This window comes from Molothrus ater, chromosome 3 (genome assembly GCF_012460135.2).
Source record: "Molothrus ater isolate BHLD 08-10-18 breed brown headed cowbird chromosome 3, BPBGC_Mater_1.1, whole genome shotgun sequence".
Taxonomy (NCBI): Eukaryota; Metazoa; Chordata; class Aves; order Passeriformes; family Icteridae; genus Molothrus; species Molothrus ater.
The window spans coordinates 77,733,104-77,753,556 of record NC_050480.2 but is presented as its reverse complement, the minus strand read 5'-3'; the positions used below and the strand labels follow the sequence as shown (position 1 = coordinate 77,753,556).

The 20,453-nt window shown below is 37.7% G+C and overlaps 1 protein-coding gene across 1 annotated transcript in view; it reads left to right on the top strand.

The window, feature by feature from the left end:
* GREB1 (growth regulating estrogen receptor binding 1) overlaps nucleotides 1-20,453 on the top strand; it is an 87,492-nt gene that overhangs the window by 21,837 nt on the left and 45,202 nt on the right. The window contains exons 2-4 of the mRNA XM_036381279.1: nucleotides 10,560-10,716; nucleotides 14,991-15,116; nucleotides 15,827-16,003. Coding sequence (XP_036237172.1) covers nucleotides 10,560-10,716; nucleotides 14,991-15,116; nucleotides 15,827-16,003 — 460 coding nt within the window. The remainder of the gene's footprint in view (nucleotides 1-10,559; nucleotides 10,717-14,990; nucleotides 15,117-15,826; nucleotides 16,004-20,453) is intronic.

Sequence of the window (20,453 nt, the reverse complement as noted above, 5' to 3'; positions counted from 1 at the left end):
TAAAAAAAATTACTAAAGAAACAATGAAAACTTGCAATTAATATGAAAATTGTTTTCAGTGAAAGCATTAAATCACCAAAGTTCCCAACATTTTAAAGCTTCAAGAAGGTTTAAAATTCAGGTTTTTCCCTCTTATGTTACAGAAGCATCAGAAATTGTATCTTTCAAATTTTAAAGTATTATTTAAAGCATTTTTATAGAAAAAGATACTATTCTCACCATCCTCCCTAGCCATGTACTGGTACTTTCCTTTTGCATATATTAATGGCCATATACTTTATGCATAGCTAGATGAGGGATCTGATCTAGCAAAACATGACCCTACAAAAACTATGAGTCTTCAGTTATATCAGCTGACATCAATGCCACTGAACAACAGAGGGAGAATATACAATCAGCAGGGAGAGATGTTGCTTTTCAGCAGTAACCTGAGTACAGAGTATCTTGAGCCAGTCATGAAGCCATGTCCTGAGAGTGAAGGGTGAAAATCAAGTTTCACAAGCTGTACCAAAAATACTCTGCATATAAGGTTACACAGAAACTTAATTCAACTGGGAGCCAAGACTCCCAGTGCTTGATTCAAGTAAAATCAAGTGCTTGATTTTACTAATTTCAGTAATATTTAACTGAGTTTAAAATCAAACATGGATCTGAACCTTGCATGACTTGGAGATGCAAGAAAAAGAAAATTCAATTATCAGAATTATTGCTTTTATCTTCTGAAATTATTTTGTTACCTAAAGAAATGTTTGATAAATATGTTTTTATGAGAAACATTCTCTGTACCTGTACTTTAGCTGTATCTTGAAAAGATGCAGTGTTTGTTTAAATATGATGCAACAGCTGTTTCTTTGTATATCCAGTGTTGTATTGAACATGTTCTCTCAAATACTGTTTTGACTTCCTATCCTTTTGTACAGGAGATATGGGCAAAGTACCAACACAAAGACACAAAGATAATATTGCTACATACCTGATTCCATTCTCCTGTTAATCTTCTGTTAGCAAAAAAAATACCTGCAGCACATACTTCATGCTTTCTTTAGTGATTTTGATATCTATGTAGTACAAAAGGACACACTTATTTCTTAAAAACCCCAAACTGTTTCAGTCCTTCCAAAAGCCTCCAACAAAACTGTTGATTTTAATAATGTTTCAGACTGATAGATTCCTGTGTGCCTGGCTGGGAGCACCATGACCCAGCACAGCACTTTTGTATTAATAAGACATAAAGTCAGACCATTTATCATTTAGTATAGCCAGTACACAGAGAACAGCTTGCCAGGGTATATTGTGGTCTCATTACTTAGTTTTTGCCACAGTTGCAGAAGAGATAGCTTTGAAATCTTCTTGTGCTCTACTGTGACAGGAGAGTGTTTGTGTCATGGTGACCCGACTGAGTTGTTCAGTTGTCCACTGTGCTGACTCAGGAGCCTTAAGTGTGCTCACCAGTTTGCCAAGCAGCAGTCTCCTAAATGAAACAAAAAAGAAAACTCCACAAATCCTAATCACTGGCAGTTAGTATAGATGTAAGGTATTCAGCACTGCAGTCAGGACATGAAACTTCAGGAGTCATTTACTGGAAGTTGCTGAGGAGCACGCGCTTTCAGTACGGTACAGTATATTTTCTATTGTATATTTCCATGCTGAGAAATACTGTTACTGTTTAATAAAAATATTAATATATCATAACATATACCATCTTATATTGGTTACTGTTCAAATATAATATTCGTGAGACATTTTACAGCTAATAAGAATGCTTTAACTATATTAATTTGTCTGCATTTTTTGTCTCTTGTTTGCTGTTCTTGGTTTGAGTGATTTCCTCTTAGGAAAACTTTGAAATACTAAAAGTTCAGACAACTTGAATTTTTAAACCCTCAAAGTAGACAACTCATATAAAACTGCTAAGTTCACTTTCTTAAATGAATTAAATTTGAGGATTCACTGATACTTTTAACTAAAGATATTTGATTAATGCTTTGGATTGCATATTTTTGTTTGCAAATGTTTCTTATTTAATGCATTTTCACCATATAATACTTGTGCAATCAATCTCCTGATTGAGTAAACCTTGAGGTTCAGAGCTATTTGTAATGTGATACACTCATCTACAGATGTATTTGCTATCCACAGATGGTGAGGTACATTTTAAACCACTCTCATTGTATTTGTGTCCACTCTTTGTTCATTAGATGGAAAATATGACCTAGATACAGTAGAGTGTGCTCTGCTATTAGAAATCAGTGAAGCTCTCTTCAAGCAGTGAGGCCATTTGCTGTGAATGAGGTGGAGCCTCTGAACCTGGGCACTGTGTGTGCATCCTTAGAGAGCTGCCACAGGCACTGGCTCTGCCTCTGCTGCCCTGGCAGGACGGCTCCACAGTGTGTTTAAGCTGTCGTTTCTGGTATCTCTGTGTGCATGTGGCTGCTGCACTGCTTCCAGGGATGAGCCTGGAGGGGTGGGGGTAGGAATGAGTCTGGAGGCTTGGGGGAAGGAAAAGCAAAAGTCTGGTTTTGAGGATGGCTCAAAGAGCTAACCAGTACAATCAGTACAGCTTTACTCTTTGTATACTCCTTTTGGACTTGGAAAAGATTCTTGGAAACACTCTATAGTACCAGTAACCAGAAGAAAGAGTAGTATTGGTTTCCTAGAATTTTCTTCAGAAAATATGCATTTCAAGATTATCTCTCTCCTGACTTGCCAATCTGCTCCCTACTGCTTTACTCTGAGATCTCAAGTGGCTCTTCTCCAAGCACTGAAGGAGATGTCTGAGACAGGTCTTGGAGAGGGAGTTGTGTCTCCTTAGGTAATAGTGAGAGAGCCTTTGCAATGCCCCAGACCTGTACAACTTGCAGATAATTTTTACTAATTTCCCAGTCACCACTTTGATCATTGCTTCCTAGCCCTGATTTGTGGCACCTCCATCCCTCCCTTTCTCCTCCCTCTGCTTGATTTCTTCCTGCTGCTTAACAAGCTCAATTGGTTTTATGTATGTAATTCTTTTTTTTTTTTTTTTTTTTTTTTTAAGAGAGTTTGAAGGTGGCCTCTGAAAGAATTGCTTTCATCCAAAGCCAGGAGCTGATCAAAGCAATGCACAAAAGGCAAATGGGAGCCAAGGCAGTGCTGTCTGACCAGCCACAGGATCAGGGTTCTGTGCTGGAGAAATAGTAAAGCAAATCAGCTGCACTATACTGGAAGCTCTGATAAGGGATTTTCTCTCCAGTGACACCTGCAGAGTTTACGAAATCCTGTAGGAAAATCAAGGAAATCTGTATCAGAATACATTCTTTCTTGCAGAGAGGAATGTGAAAGCATTTACAGGATGAAGTGCCACTGCCTTAATATATTTATTGCCATATCATGTATTAGGCTCAGTCTGCATTATTAATACAACACTGGACTCACCCAGCTCACATTTATTTTTATCAAGTGGCTCCTTGGCCCAGTTGTCAGGATATAAAGGAATGACAAGTCTTTGAAAAGAAGGTTCATGCTAAAACAAGAAGCAAATAAATGAAAACCAGTGTCATCATTATATCTAAAATAGACTTCCAGTGGAAATTAAAATAGATTAATAATAGATGCTAAGTCACTTTTAAAAAGTCTAAGATTTCTTCTGAATTCTTTTTGCAGATACAGATTTTTATCAGGCATCAGTCCCAATAGTGCTTATGATTATGATTTTTTTAAAACTTGAAGAGTAATCCAATATATAGCTTTTAACAAAGGATTTCTGTTATGAGCAATTTGAACTTCAGCATTTTTCCTTCTCTTTAAAATAAAGTGTCATTTTAGCACAAAACAGTACTTTAAATGTCTCAGAAAAAAATCAACTCTGGTTTGAGAGTAGGCATAAGAGTTACTAGGGTGAAGGAAGCTTAAGTTTTCTGTCACTATAAAGGAAGACCAAACTTTGTGTTAAAACCAAAATAGTCTTTCATCCTTAATTAATTACAGGAATCTGATTGCAATTGGAGTTTTCTGTTTCCCCAGAAAACTACAGTGTAGGCTGTCCCAGCTTGGATTCCTTGTCATTAAATTGCCAACATACCTTAGTCCAGGTCCCCTAGCATAGCTGTATATTTAAATGAGTTTATGACAACTTAGATTGCTCTGGATTTCGTCAGGCTTTTTTTTTGTTGTTGTTCAATGTAAAGTTGAATTTGTATGAGAAGTTTTTTTTGTTGTTTTGTTTTGGTTTTTGTTGGTTTTTTTTTTCCAGACATATCAGGAAATTATTTTTTCCTTTTTCTATAGAAATTATTCATTTAATTTCATTCATATGTTCCCTGCATGAATTATAGTATTTAAATTGAAAAAATGAACACTCAGAAGTAATGCTTATTGGATTTGCAGTTGAAAAATTTCAGCAAAAAAAATAAGAAAACACTTTTTTTTAAAGCTGTCTTTATTATGGCCAAAATGGATGTGAAATAAATCCATAGTAAGAATGATCCGTTAACAAAACTTATTTACTTCCTGCCTGAAGAAAAAAGAAAGCAATAGCTTTTTTATAGTGTTTTATTAAGGTGGTTTAACACTGATTTGTCCAAGTTTGTTTTCATCCTTTTTTATAGTTAGGAAATGGACTTGATTTTTCAGTAGGTGGGGGAATTTTCCTGTATTGAATTTCATTGCAAAAGTGTCTGTATTAATCTCTGCAACAATCTCCTGAGAATACAGACATTTCCCAGTTATTTACTTGTGCAGTGAGTGAGAGAACTGATTTCAGTGGTTAATATAAGGAATGTGGCTTGGAATCTAGAGTTGCCAAAAAAAAAAGGGCTTGACACCTTTCAATCTGTGCTCTTGTTCCAACATCCTGTTGCTTGGAAACATGAGTCAGGGGAGGAAATCATCTCATTGTTGATGCGGGAGAAAATCCCTGTCTGCAGTCAGCCTGATTTTCAAAATCAAAGAAGAGCTCAGATAAAAATTAAAAGCAAACAGAAGGTGAACAGAAGGGGTAGAGAGAGATTGACTAGTCTTGTTACAGTATATTTGTTTTATGGAAGCAGCAGCAGAATGGTTCTTGGCTGTGTAAAGGTGGTAGGATTAAGTTCTCTGTGACCTGTCATCAACCTCAGTCAGAGTCTCTGTGTTTCATCATGAGCTTCTATCCGAATTTTTTGGAAACCATTAAGTGTAATCTGGACTGGTGTTTAGATAGCATTTCTTATATAAGTCCACAAGACATATGGAAGTTCTAAGATCTGGTAACAGAGAATGAGCTAGAATTTCTGGCAAAGGTAACAGTGGTTTTATTTAAAGGTTTTATGTTGCATTTAAAATGTAATAGGCCAAATGGGGTCTACTGAACTGCCAAACTTTTGTCATATATGAAACACGGAATGACTAGAGACTTCTCATTCATCTGACAGTTTTACTGCTGAGGAATAAATTACTTCCCTGAAGAAGTGATTTCAATCAACAGATCCATAAATGACTACTGATTTTATTCTTGTTGATATTGCTAGAGTTGGGCTCAGGAAAGAATTGTAATTTCATTTCTTAGCGTCTTTTGAAGCTTGAAAATTTCTCTTTCAGGGTAAGACTAACAGACAAAAATCAAACCTTTCTTGAAGACTTTGGTGAAAATCATTTTGTAAAATGTTGGTCTGGAAGTAATCTCAAATGAGGTGATGGTTCCCACGCTCCAGTGTTATATTATAAACATCAATCTTATGAGCCCTTTTTTTCCCCTCTCTCTTACTGCCAAGTCAGTCTGGCAGAATAGTGAGGAAAGAGATTTGACTTCCAGAAACTAGCATTTTTCTCAGAAATTGGCAATAATCCATCTCTTTACAATGCTTTTAGGTGGTTTTGTACTGACAGAGAAAAAGCTTTGTAAATTGCTTCTACAAGTGATAATTTTGTGGTCCATGAACAACTAGGTTGATTTCTGGAAGAATAATTTTTAATTTCTCTTTGCCCAGATGGTCTGTAGCTGTATTACTAAATGAAACAATTGAAGGAGATATTTCTGTGTGCCAGAAATCAATTTTCTGTTGTAATGTCATGGCATAACTCTGGTGCTTGTACTCCCTCTCTTCAGTAGTTCCCAGACACACTTCAGGAGTCACAATGGACCAGTGACTGTTCCTGAAGGGCATTTTGGATGGAGTAACCTTATTTTGAGACTAGTAGTAAAGACATAACATATAATACTTTATTGTGTCTTGTGGGGGCTGAAAATCAGACTGTCTTTTAGTTCTCCTGAATCAAGAATTTTATATATCCTGTGGGAGTAGATTTCATGTAACCTGTGGGAAATAAATACCACACAGTATCACTTATACATGTGACATTAATATAGACATTATTATAGGAGATTAAAAATAATTTATCCTTCCAAATCCAAAGCTAGAGATAACACTGTAATTACAGATAGCTTCATGAAAATAAAGGAGTAAATTGTGATGTTTCACGGCTGGACTGAATCCACGAGGAGGATTTTGCAGGATGTATTGCTACCATTGAAGAGAATCAGTTTTGTGCTGTCTCCAGATTTATTTTTCTTCTTATAGTCATATTTACATACGCGTCCCTACCCTAAGATTTCTTTTTTCTTAGACTGATCAGTAGAGACTTTACTGATCTTTACAAATATTGATGGATTTTAGGTGTTACTCAATAAATATAATTATATCCAAAGGGTAAAAGGATGATAGAACTTTTTTGGTCCTATTCTGTTAACAAATTGTTAACCTGCAGTAAACAACGCTTTCTCCCTCCTCGCAGAAAAAAATTGATAGATAGCCTTTTAGATACCTAAATCCCATGTCCATGCAAACAAATCCTTTCTTTCTATGCAAGCAAAAAACTGTCTTTTGCCATAGTGATAGCAAATTCTATTGGAGAGCATGAGAGCATCTTGCTATTCTCCTCTTAGAAATGATACAATAGAAAGTACTCTGTTAAACTGTTTCAAAAGAATGAAGGCTGGCTGCTGAAACGGGGAGAAAATTCACTGCTAAAAAGCAATAATGAAAGGATTAATATAGTAAAGTAGCAGTATAAATTATGTTGCATAATGCAAAAATCTTGCAACTTAATATGAATCATTCCCACCTGTAACAATTTGTAACTTGTATCTAAGGCTGAATTTCTTAGTAATCAACCAGATTAATTTCCTAATTTACAGCTTAATTACCCTGATTATTTTTTTAAGTCAACATAACACAGCCCACATATACTCTTTAGTTTTCTCAGTTTCTGCTGAGGGCAGGCTTCATTTATCAGTGTGTTTCAATGGGAGTTGTTAAAAGCCCTGGATTACTTGCCATGCTCTAAAGTCCACAGCATTCCTTAGGATACTCAGTCTGTCCTAGGTGTAGGATTAATTTTGTCCAGAATTGCTGTGCTAGACCTTCAGTCTTCACAAAACACTGGCTCTTCTCACAGCAAAAAGTCAGTAAAGTGCTGCTGTCTGTTCCACTGTGCACAAGATCTCCCTGTGTGATCTGGGTGCTGGCCCTGAATGTCCTCCTGCTCCTGGCCATCGCCCTCTCTTGCTGTGGCCAGTCATTGTCATGGCTCTCCTGGCTGAGGGAACTCCTTACTGAAATCACAGCACAGGAGGGCAGGCTCATAGCAGGTTTTCTGAAGCCCTGACTAGTTCAACTGCAGTTGAACTTGAAGTTGATTCTAACCGTGACAGACATTCACCCTTAAGAAGGTCCCCATTTTTTTAATTACATAGTCCCTGCTTACCACTGAAATGCTGGTAGTTCTTTATTTGGAATTTGAGATGCTTCTTTAAGTGACTAACAAACTTTAGCTCACATTTTTAGATGCCTGGACTTAGCATCTCTCTTTGCCAGCATTATCCATGGATTTCTAAGGCATTGTCCTGACCTGCTTCATTTGTGCCTGCAATTTTTTCTTAGGCTCCCTAGTGGATCAGAGTGTTTTTTGTCTTTTTATCATGCTTTTATGAGGCTCTTCCTGGTCCAGCTCTTTGCCTTTTTTTCTCCTCCTTATATTGGCAAGTATTTTGCTCTGCATGCTCTCCATGGAAACTGACCATGTGACAGCGAGATGCCCTTTGATTTATCAGTAGATGGGGTTGAGGGCCATCCTTCTGTGTCAGTGTATGGGGATTTTTTAGTAGACCATCTATGTGCATGTCTTGGACTTTCACAAGCATTTGCAAGTTTAGCCTATGGCACCCAGTTGTACCCAAGAGAAACATAAATCAGTGCTGAGGTCGTTGAAGCAGGGACACAGGACTCAGTTTTTGCTTCCTGATGCCATGGAGTCAGCAATTGTCAATTCAGAGACCACAGTCTGAGCAGCTCTAAAGAAAAGAGGGGATGACAACTGTCTTATAGCTAGTGTGAAATGGTTTCTCCCTTGTTTGCTTTGGAGAAGTAATTTCTTTTGTGCTTGAGAGTCAGTGGGGCTCTGAACAGCAGAGACTAGTGCTGGCAAAAAAGCTCCTGTAATGCCCATTTTCTGGTTCCAGTGGTGTGTGTTTGATGATAAAAAATGGCTAAGAAATATTTATCACATCTTCCAAAATAGGTTGCTGGGTATGTGATTATGTTTACACTATGATTTAAGATCACACAAACACATGAGATCTTACAAATCCAGAAAGTGTATTTTTGTTTCTTTTTAACAACTCATTCACAAAATTAAATAAGCTGCCTAATAAGCAAACAAACTTGCTTGTGTTGCACAGAATTCCAAAACCTGCCTCTTTCACAAATAATATAATCTTAACTGATTCCTTATCTGTAACATCACATTGATAAAATGCTGGTTTCTGCCATCCTCAGGATTAAATACAAGATTTCTCTTCTGACCACTTGTAAATCCTGAGCAAGCATTCAGCATTGGATATAATTAATTTCAGAGCTGACCTGGGGTTTCCTGCATATACCTTTGATAAAGCTTGTTAAGGACATTTCTGATGTCAGGCTTTTCTCATTCTCTTCAGCTGCCTTTGGTGTAGGGGGAAGCAATGCTCAAAAGGATCCAAAGGGTTCCTACCAGTGTGGGATGGGAACTGTGAGAAGCTTTCTGTGTTGGAGGAGAAGATGCAGCCTGATTTCCATACTAGCAGTGAACATCTCTAATAGGCTTTGCATCTTCCTGTTTGCCCCTTACTAAATGGATATATTAGTACTTCCTTTTAGCCCCTTACTAAATGGATACATCAGTACTATTCAGTGCAGCTCCTCTGATTTTGTGTATACACATGGATATTTTGCTGGTTGTGCCTTTTTTTAGTCTAAGTAATTTTCTTCAATACTGCCTCCATTGTTTTATTGTTCTCATTATGGTTCTGTTAATACTGTATATATCTATTATAGCAATTTTATATCATGTAGTACTAGCTATACTCTCTATACAGTATTAACATGATACAAACAAGTTCATTAAAATATGATTATATATGTAAAATATGCTTTACAAAGTCATGGAAGGATATCCAAATCAACAAGTTTGTATGTTGTTCCCTTCAAAGCCCTTTTCCCATGACAAGCAGTATGTGGTTTCACAGTGGTTTTCCTTTTGCTTGACTGATTCCTATGGGATGCTTCTCAACAGGGGAATTTCCCAAGCAGCATCCAGGGCTGAGGAGGGGCTGTTCAGGGTTTAGGAATTACTGCCACAAACAGGAAGCGTTTCATGCTTTCTATTCACAGTTACTTGAGGAGGGAAAGGACATGGGGCCCAGGGCAAGAGCTACTTTGTAATAGGGAAAGAAAGCTGACATGGCTTTTGGTTACATCAGTTCATTGTGTTCCCTGTAGAAAGTAGGTGTCAGTTAATTCCATGGAATATTCAGCTGGAATAGACTGCCTGCTCAGTGACAGATTGAATAAATTACATGGTTTCACTAAAAGTAAAGTCCTAATAAATAAGTGAATGCAATATCAATGCATGTGGATGGATACTGTTTCATTAAAAAAAAAAAAAAAAGAAGCAAAAAAGTGCTGTTTTTTACAAGGAAAAATACTGTTTAGGGTGAAAAGTAAAAGTTATATTTCACCCTCTGTGGGTTACAGCAATGTTACATTATTTATGAGACAGCACCTCTGAAAGAAATTAACTGCTTTAGCGAGGTTCAGCCATGATGGACCATGCAAAGAAAAGTACACAAAACTATGCTATTGCCCAGATCATTTTTCTGCTCAAATCGCTTGAAATAGAAAGGCTGTTTAACAATAGACCAATGACTATTGAAAGTACCTCTCCTCAATTGCTATATAAATCAAGGAATTACTTGAATCAGATTTCTAATCACTTTTTCAAGAAGGTGCCAAAGCTTGCTGCCTTTCTGCTGAATTAGAGAAAGCTGTTACTTTTAGATAACTTCCTGTAATTTACCAGCAGGATCTGCTCAGTGACTGCTGCAGTCAGTGTTCTTTGCCTTTCTTTGTGGACAATGGAGCATTTCTCTTTCATGAGAAATGTTGAGCCTGGTATCAGCATGCAGTGATGGAGTTCTGAGTGCTTAAATTGTAAAATCTTTCTTTTTTTTTTTTCTCTTCCTGTCTCTTTTGCCATTTTTTTTGTTTGTTTGTTTGTTTTTGGAGAAGATGGGAAATTCTTACGCTGGCCAGCTCAAGACAACACGGTTTGAAGAAGTGTTGCATAATTCCATCGAGGCCTCTCTCCGCTCAAACAACTTAGTTCCCAGACCAATCTTTTCTCAGTTGTATTTGGAAGCTGAACAGCAACTATCATCATTGGAAGGTAGGAAAAAATGGAATTTCTATTTCTGTCAAAGGCAATTCTGCTATTTACTCAGCCATGGCCCAGCATACACATTTTAAATAATAATATGAATAAGCATAAGTTTTTATTTGGATTTTTTTATGAGCTGCAAATATATATGCATTAGAATTGGATTAAAAATACAAAATGCACTGTCTTTTATTTTGACAAAATTAAGCCACTTGCTCAGATTCATCTATACACGTAAATTGAAGTTCTAGGAATTGTTCCATTACATTTGTGAGAAGTCTTTGGAGATTTGGAAAAGAAATCTGTTATCCTATAATTTATTATATACTGCTCAAAGTCACGCAGTAAATGGTAGAAAACCCATAATAGATTTGTAAAACACATATGCTAAGACTGATTTTCAATGTGCACAAATACAGCAGAAATATTTTTTAGCTTTTGAGATGGTTTATAATTACTTCAGGCATAATATTTGTAGTTATTCTGTGGTTGCAAAGGTAAAATTTAGGATGCGTTCTCTCACAAACCCTGCACAAGTTGCTATTTAACAAATAGGATTTCTCACTGAATTTGTGTGTGTGTTTACAGAAGGCTGCTTTCTCAGTAATGCAGTTTAAATGAACTGTATGGATCTGCTAAACAAACTCATGGTGCAGTTTGGTGTCTGTTACTTGTGGTGGTCTCGTGGTTTCCAGTGAGTTTTCTGGTGTGTGCATAACACTGGCATGGTAAGGTATGTAAGGTTATGTTTAATAATTTGATTATTTAGTCATTTCTGTCAAGAGGGTGGAGTTTAATGTCTTTTGTCCACACCTACTTTCCCTGTCATACTTTGCTGCTGTTACTGAGAAATGCATAAAGGTCCACAGTAACACACACACACACACACAAAATCAGGCCAAGGAGTAGTAACAGATAAAAGTATTTTGCACAGATTAAAGTTTTTGCTATTGCCTCACAGTGACAGCTGCGAATATTTCTTGAAAAAAAAAATCTGCTTGCACATCATTAATAATTTCCTCTTTTCTTCTTTTTTTTTTTTGCTAATATAGGACAAAATAATGAATATACAATAATTGTTTAAATATATTTGCTGTTTATTCCCCGCACAAAATGTTCCTTCTATCAAACCCTTCCCTAAGAATTTAATAAAGTTCCATGGTAGCTGTGATGTCACAAAATTGATTATGACATCAGTTGGGAAAGATAGCACAGGAGCAGATGCATTGTTCAGGAACAAAAGTACAATTTCACACTTCTGTAGTTTCTTTCTTTCTTTCAAGATTTTCAAAGAACTTTGCAAACCTTGAGGGGCTGATTCTGTGTTCACTGTAGTTAATGGAAACAGAATGAAGTGTAATTAAAAGTCTCATAACAGCCTGGCAGAAAGCATTCCTTTCATGAAAGTTTCAGACAAGGGGAACTCTGAAGTGACCTATAATGGAGTGCCTCCTAGGTTGTTCCTCAGGTGGAAGAGGTCTTCAGGCTGCTCTTACATACTGCAGCCTCGTCAGAAATTGAATCTTCCACTTCTAGCTACACGAATCCCTATGCTCTGAGGGCCAGGAGGCTCCTGAATCAGAGAGACATCCTAGGGAGCTTGTGTAATGCCAATGAAACCCTTTACAGGTGGCAGCAGCTCATGCTTGAGTGCTTTATCTTTTACTCTTTCCTCTTTTGAACTGAAAATGCTGTAGCTCTCTTATTTCTTAGTCTCCACTTCCATTTTCCATTTCTTTCTTAAATCAGCTGTTATGGTTAACAAACCTCACAGTTTACCTCTATCCAAAAGGGAAATAAAACATATCCTGTTCTGTTCTCTTCATCTATCCATACATTCCCATTTCCTTCCTTTTCATGAATTTTGCCATCTTTTGGATCTTCCATTGTGCTAATTTAATACATAAACCCAGCAAAAGGAAAAGAGGAAATTGGTCACATTTTTTTCCTTAGTTGGATTTTTTGCTGGTTAGCAAGCTGGGATGGCTCAGGAAAGGCTCCATTAAGTGTCAGAGCTGGCACAAAGGGAGGGAGGGAGGGAGGGAGGGAGGGAGGGAGGGAGGGAGGGAGGGAGGGAGGGAGGGAGGGAGGGAAGGAGGAGGGAAGGAGGGAAGGAGGGAAGGAGGGAGGAGGGAGGAGGAAGGAGGGAGGAAGGAAGGAAGGGAGGAGGAGGAAGGAGGGAAGGAAGGAGGAGGAAGGAAGGAAGGAAGGAAGGAAGGAAGGAAGGAAGGAAGGAAGGAAGGAAGGAAGGAAGGAAGGAAGGAAGGAAGGAAGGAAGGAAGGAAGGAAGGAAGGAAGGAAGGAAGGAAGGAAGGAAGGAAGGAAGGAAGGAAGGAAGGAAGGAAGGAAGGAAGGAAGGAAGGAAGGAAGGAAGGAAGGAAGGAAGGAAGGAAGGAAGGAAGGAAGGAAGGGATTCAGCCCTTTTGCATTGCATTTGGATATTAGTCACGGTTATGTCATAACACATAACTTACCCTTTACTTAAATAGCAGAGATGAAGAGTTTCATTCTTCCCTTCATTCAATTGCAGCATTTTTGTCTTTAGACCATGCCCTTAAAATAGTTGTGTTTAGTGTTCTGTTCTTAGTTATGTGCACCACACAACTGGAGCTTAATGTTCAGAGATCAAAAGTAAACGTACCCTTCAAATCCTCTTCTAGATTGGACTGTAAATCTTAAGGACCTTGACAGATAAATCTTTAGACTCCAGATTTACTTTCTCCTCTGTAGCTCTCATTTATCCTATAGTAGTTTTCTAGATGACTGTGCAATATTTTGTCAATAAAATAAAAGGATATTCTGAGGAGGGTCATAGGAAAGAAAAGAGAAATCCTTGATGATATCCTGTGAGATTCTTAGTACCTGACCCAAAGCCAATTCAAGCAAAGAGATTATGTCCAGTTGTCACTGGGCTTTGGAGGATGACTGCTCTGCTTCACTGTTTTTCTGTTTCAAGACTAAAACCTGAATCAACAGTGTAATTTCAGTGCCTAACTGCTCTTTTACTTGCCCAAGTACAAGCAGCTATTCAGCTTCCTGCTGGTCTTCAAGTACCTGCATCCCTTCATGACCCAGTTTTGCCAGTGGAAGCTCTTGCTGTGTTTGCTGCAGGCATGTCCCTACACACCCCTAGAAGCCTACAAGCCTAAGACAAACCCCACTGGGTTCATTTAATACTTGTGCACTGTCTCTCTTGTATGTAAAATGTTCCTCAGTCCTGTCTGTGGAAATGTCTTCCCCGTTCTCCAGTTAATTGCTCTCCTCTGCTTGCCCCATTTGTCCCGTTTGCAGGAGCGTGTCTGAGCCAGAAGAGGGGATGGAGCCATTGCTCAGTATGGTCAGTTTTGCTGGAGTTGTTGAATCATTCATGAAAAAGCCATCGTCCTTTGGGTGGAGAGAAGAGGCCAGTCTCTAGTTGAGGGGGTGAAACACACAGCAATAAAGCCCTTTGAAAACACCTAACACATTCTAAAAATTGAAGCTTACATCATGTATTCCTCTCCAGCATTCAGTACTACCTCCATAGTGCCTCTTGGACTTGCACAGTCCAAGCACAGGCTGGAGTGAATAATTTTCCTGAGCATCTGCCTTTCCTTGACACTGTACAGGGAGTGTTGGTGCATTACTGGGAGCTCTGGATTCTGGTACGAGACAGACGGGCTGAGAATTAGGTGTTCTTGTCATGGCATCATCTGTGGTGAAGCAAGTTTCTAGTAGGAACTGTTTTTTCACTGTCCTGTACAAAACCAAGGACATGGTCAATGCCTAATTAATAAATTCTGTACTTGGACTGTAGCCAGGACATTCTAAAGTGCCAAGAAGTAATGACTTTGGGTTTTATTGGCTGTTAATATTATAAACAAAGGATACAGTTACACTGTTTTGATCAGCAAGAGATCAAGCATTAGAAGCTAGTCCCCTAAAAATTGTGCACTTATATTAAAATAATGTGATTTAAAAATTAATACATTGAGGCTTCTTTTTATTTTTACTTTAAGGTGTTTTACTTTCTCAGGTGCAGTTGAGTCATGTTTTTGAACTTCTTTTGCACAGGAGCTAACATCTTTATTTTCTTGGTGAAAGACATTCTAACATAAGCATGACTGGAAGTTGGAGCTTTAAGGAATAACAACTATCAAGAGTTGGCAACAGTAAAGTCATTGTCAAGAGAAGAGAATCCAGTTTGCTGTAATACTTTCTGTAACTGGGTCACCCTGTTCACTCACTGATTTGTTGCCAGCATTTTCTGGTGTCCAAGTCATTTATGCTATGATAATTTGCAGCAGGCAGCAGAGCAGATAATGAGGAAGAAGAAGAAGAAGAGGAGGAAGAAGAAGGCTCAGAATCAAGTAGTCCTCCTGTTTCTTACCAGGTGAAGCCTCCCCCAGAAGGATGTTGCACTACTGATGGTAAGTATACCAACCGTGCTGTCAGAAGCCTTTGCCCTACTGAAAAGGGTAGAATTTGGGCTATTTCCCCTATAATTTGTCAGAATGAGATAATCTATATGATATAAAAATCCTAAAAATGTCAGTGTTCATTACCTGCTCGATAAGGCTGGATGGCTCTCAGTTGCTCTTCTGTTTGACAGGGTCTTTGTTCAGTGTCAGATAAGCATTTGTGTTGGAATGCCTGGCACAAGGACAGAACTTCTGTTCTCTTAGGCAACATAGCCTTTAAATTGCTGACTTTGCAGGCATAGCATTTGCGAAAATGAGTGTGATAATTCTTACTGCTTTATCACCACTCTTTCCTGCTTAAAGTGTATTAAGTGTAAAAAATATTTGAAAACCCAGGAAAAGCTGGTGAAATTCACCAGATTTTGAGACCTATTTTCTCCCTTTTTGAATGTCTCACCTAAGTTATGATGATAGTGATGATAGTAGTCCCATAAATATGTAGGTTACAAACTATTACCAAGAGAAACTTCATTGCGCATTTTGTTTATGGCTGACCAAACCGAGGGAAGAAAATTCTCTTTTAGTATGCCCTTGATCTCAGTGGGTAAGAGTTTTGCTTTCATAAAAAATATAGGAAGTCCTTTAACAAAGACAACTGTGAGCAGGAAACAAAAACATCTTTTCAACTTAAAATAAGTTGAATTGGTTTTTTTTTCTAGGTTTCTGCCAGGCTGGTAAAGATTTGAGACTGGTTTCAATTTCTAATGAACATATTGAGGTGCCATCCGGATTTTTACTTGTTGGTGCAAAGTCACCAAATTTACCTGATCACCTGTTAGTGTGTGCTGTGGATAAAAGATTCCTGCCAGATGACAACGGGCGCAATGCCCTGCTGGGTGAGTGTCTGGCTGCAGTAACTGGGTTCTTCTGTGGCTTCAGTTAATAGCTAATTGTGTTTTTGGGTTCAGCAGATCTTATTTCTGTTACATATCTACAGTAATGCTCACAGGTCATGCACAAGAAGATAACAAGTCAGAGCTGGCTGTGTTTGCTTTGGAAAGATGCAGAGTGAGCCACTTCATGAGAGATGCTTCATCACCTTCTGTCCATCAGGCCAAGGCTAAAGTCATTATTTGGCTGGGGCATGTCCTAGTTGCTGGAACTGCACATCTGGTAACTGGACTGGTTGAACTGCTGCCTGTGTCTATTGTAGCTTTCCAAATATAGATGTGTACAGACTGTAGGCCTGTCAAGTGGAAATTTCAGGCTCCTATATACATATAAACAGTTTAATGATAGTTTAGACCACAAAAAATAATGACCATTTCAATTTACCTCTTTGAGATAGGGATAATATTCTCCACTGTGTTTGAACAATAGCCTGGGTTCTGTTCCTAACCAATGACTTCTTGCTATCATCATATAAATAAATATGAGTGATTATAAGTTGAAATTTTTCCCATATATGCAATCAATTAACACTGTGTGTTTGAAAATACTCTTAGTAGGAATCTACAATTTATTGGGTTTAATCTACTTAAAAGTTTAATTTCTGACATAAAAAGAGATCCTTCTTCTGATATAAAAATAGATCCTTCTATCTATTTTTATTATAGTCTTTCTGATTGCCATTAACTTCATCCAAATCAAGCCAAATAGGGAAAACCTGCAATCATGTGAGTTACTTAAATGAACATTAATGTTACTAAAATGGAATATTTTTTATATTGGGAAAGGTGGTGAATAACCGGAGGGGGAACTCATTTTTCAATCAGACACTCTCAGGTATATGTACATTGTTTTCAGAGTTCACAAAAAAATGATGCATCATATATTTGTGCACCACTCTGAGCTTTGAATAGCAAAAGGGAAACATTTCCCAAGAATTTTAAGAGGTTTCTTTCACAAACACTGAGGGATATGACATGAGCTCAGTTGTTATCTCAGTTTGAGCAGCTCTCCAAGGCATTTGGGTTGACAGTGGAGTGTGAAGGTGCATAATGTGATCCTATGTACAGTAATTTCTTTTCCTATGTGATCTTGTAGAGTTGGATTGGTCACAGTGCATTTGACCAGTGATTGTAAAAGAATTAGGAGGGTTGTAAATCACCCACGTGTTGTCATTTTAAAGATAAAGACAGGAATGTTGTACCACTCAAGTCATTCAGTGCTAGCACTATTAACAGCTTAAGCTCCTTAGGCTGTTAGCAGAGAGGAAGTAGTGTATTTGTTAATTGCGTGCTAAACAAGAACAGAAAAAGGCAACAGGAACATAATTGGGAGGGTTTTATGCTACTTGCATCCTCAGTTTGCTTATTTAATACATTTTAGTTTCCTGAAACCATTTAAACGCTTATTTTTGACTGTTGTTATACACTTAAACCCCAGTTAACCATATTCTTTTGCAGAGAATTCTAGTAACTCTGTAGTATGACTTTTATGTGTTCTACAACAAGCTCAAATACAAAAGAGCTTACATGCTTTAAGATCTGAATTCTTCATCTGGAAGGTGGAGATAAAATAATGTTCCTGATCCCTAACCTAATGAAAAAAATTATGTATCATAATACATAATTTAATAAAAAAATAATGTCATGCTAGCATGAGATAGTATACTCTTTGTACAATAGGTCATACTGTGGATAGAAATGATTGCTTGATTCAGGTTTTCATATCCCAGTGCAAGTCAAATCAGGGGAAGTAAAATTAGAAGTAGACATGAGTAGTCTGATGGTTTTGGACACATAGTGGGATATAAGCCAGAACCATCATTGCTCTAAATAATCTCCAAATGTAGCACAGTGATCTCTGTCTGGCAGTAGATTTAAATTGAAAACACACCATATGAAGAAGGGAAACAATTAAGTGTCTTGCTTTTCAAGACAGCATAGAAGCCTTATTTTTGGTATTCTGAGTTCTGTCAAACATATTGGCCTTTTGAAACAGCATGGAAAGTGGTCCCTTCAAGCCTTTGTAAGTTTAGAGGGAAATTGAATTGGATTCATTTTGAATTGAAATTAGCTGTCATGAGTCAGAGTATATATCCCACACTTTTAGTAAGGCTTGTTGGTGATACAGACACAGCATTTGTAACCCTTCAGCCTCACTGGTTTTTTTTTTACCTAATTTCATGTTTTTCCTCTTAATATACTGTATTTTTGTAAGGCAGCTGTTCCTCAGTACTGTTGACTTTTTTCAAAAGAGTTTATATAAAGAGAGAAGACACCAATGATTCACCCAATAGTTTCCTGGTTTCTTATGGTCTGCTGCATGTGTTTGTGAAGCTGCCTGTGGATTGTACAAAAAGACCTGAAGAAAGCAGGAAATGTCTCAGTAATTTCAGGGCCAGATTTTGACTTTATATCTTGTTCCCATTTGGGAATGTTGATACTCCTCTGAGGCATGTGCCATTTTATTGATAATGCTACCAAGTTGTCCCATGAATCAAGGCAGATGTGCTTGTGATTTGAAAGTCATTTCTGTTGGAGGTTGTTTTGTTTTTTAGTTTTTACAGTTGATGTATTTTTCCATAGGAAGACAACCTCAGCAGTTTCTGGAAAAAAATATATTTTTGATAAGGAAAATGTCTCTAGGCATGTTCCTCATCTGATTCTGTTAATCATGTTAGATCGCAGATTTAACTGCTTTGCAAAACAGATGCAGGTTTTTGCCTTTAGGAAGCTGTTTCTTGGGTTCTTTGCAGTCTAAAGGAATGCTTAGATGGAGGAAGTGATCTGTGATAGTGAGATATTTATTATTTCCTAATTAAAGCAGCAAACATGTATCACTCCCAAAAGTAGTTTTTCTCTTCTTTTTTTTTTTTTCCCTAGTTCTTGCTATTCAGGGGTGTCTCTCATTATAAACAAAGCAGCTATTCACCTATCATCTTCCAAAAGACCAAACAGCTGCCTACTTTCCTATCAGGAAACAAGAAATGTTGTTGTTTTCTTTTTTTTCTGTAGGACCCTGAGGTCAGAAGGACAGAGGAAAAGATTAGTTTGCTTGCATTGTAAGCTGTATGTAAGAGGAAAACATTGTAGTATAAAATACTGTGACTGCTTCTTATAAATATGCAATGATCTGTTGGGCTTTTGTAGCAGTACTGAGTTGCCATACAATGGAGCTCTCTGCCCTGACCATATTGATTTTATTCATTTTTTAAACTTAGGACTTCAGTCTTCAAATTGAGTGGTACTGAGTAGGTGGGAAAACCATCAAGCATTGTCAGTGTTTGACTGCCTTTTTCTATGAATAGAACTGAAAAGAAGAAATACTTGTGGTGAAAAGCTGAAAATACAATCATTCTTTGTTTAAACAAGCTGCAAACTTTCCAGCAAAATATTAATGCTAATTAAAAGCCTATTACTCATTTAAAAGAAAAAGAAAATTTTCTACTACTTTATGAAAGATTTGACTATGAAATATCAAGTGGGTGTCCTTCCATTCTGAACTCCTCTCTTTGTCCCTACACAAGCTCACTGTTGATCCAAAGGAACCATTTTATCAGTGAGAAGGTAGGTCAGGTTTCATAACCTTTTGGTCCAAGGTCCTTCTTCAGAGCACAAGGTCCCTGCTGTGGAAGAGCTTTTTAAATTATGGACAATTGATTATTGTGATGTGAGCAAATTCAAGCAAATGCATATGACAAATCACAGATGCAATCAAACACCTTCTGATTAAACAAACTTCAGAGGGGAGCAGCCTTTAGTCACAACTGAGCCGAGCTCAGTATGAACCAATGACCGAAAGGTGAAAGGCTTTTAGCCCCTAAACTCCAGGCATTGATTTCTAATTCTCTTGTGAAATCAATCCCATGACATAGATATATTGGGTCACCTTATGGCTGACCCAAGTCCCCTGACCTTTGTGCTCTCTGTAATGTATGGAAGAATATTTAATGCAGCTTGTTTATGAAACAAGCTGTCCCCTCTGTCAGCTGCTGCCTTGGGCCATGGCATGAACAGGGCATTCAGAGGAGGATGATGAAATGTTTGGGTTCTCAGTGTTACTCAATCTGCCACATAAAATGCTCTGAGCAGGGGTGGCAGAGCCCTGCAATGAGAAATGACTGAACAGCATCTTATTGCACTGGAACTATAAGAGCATGCTGTGTTCTATCTGTGGTTTCAGGGCTGAGCTGCATTAATGAAGCAATGGCTGTCACCAAGGAGTGTCAGTCACAGGGAATGGATGGAAAAGGATGTTGGCAAGAGCTTGCAAGAAAGGACTGAGTCACACTCAGAGGGCTGGAGAAACTAGATGTGGAAGTTGACAATTTAACTTAAAGGAAAATTAAAAAATAAACTTTTAAAATGTCCTCCAAGGGCTTTTCAAAACAAGTGGTCA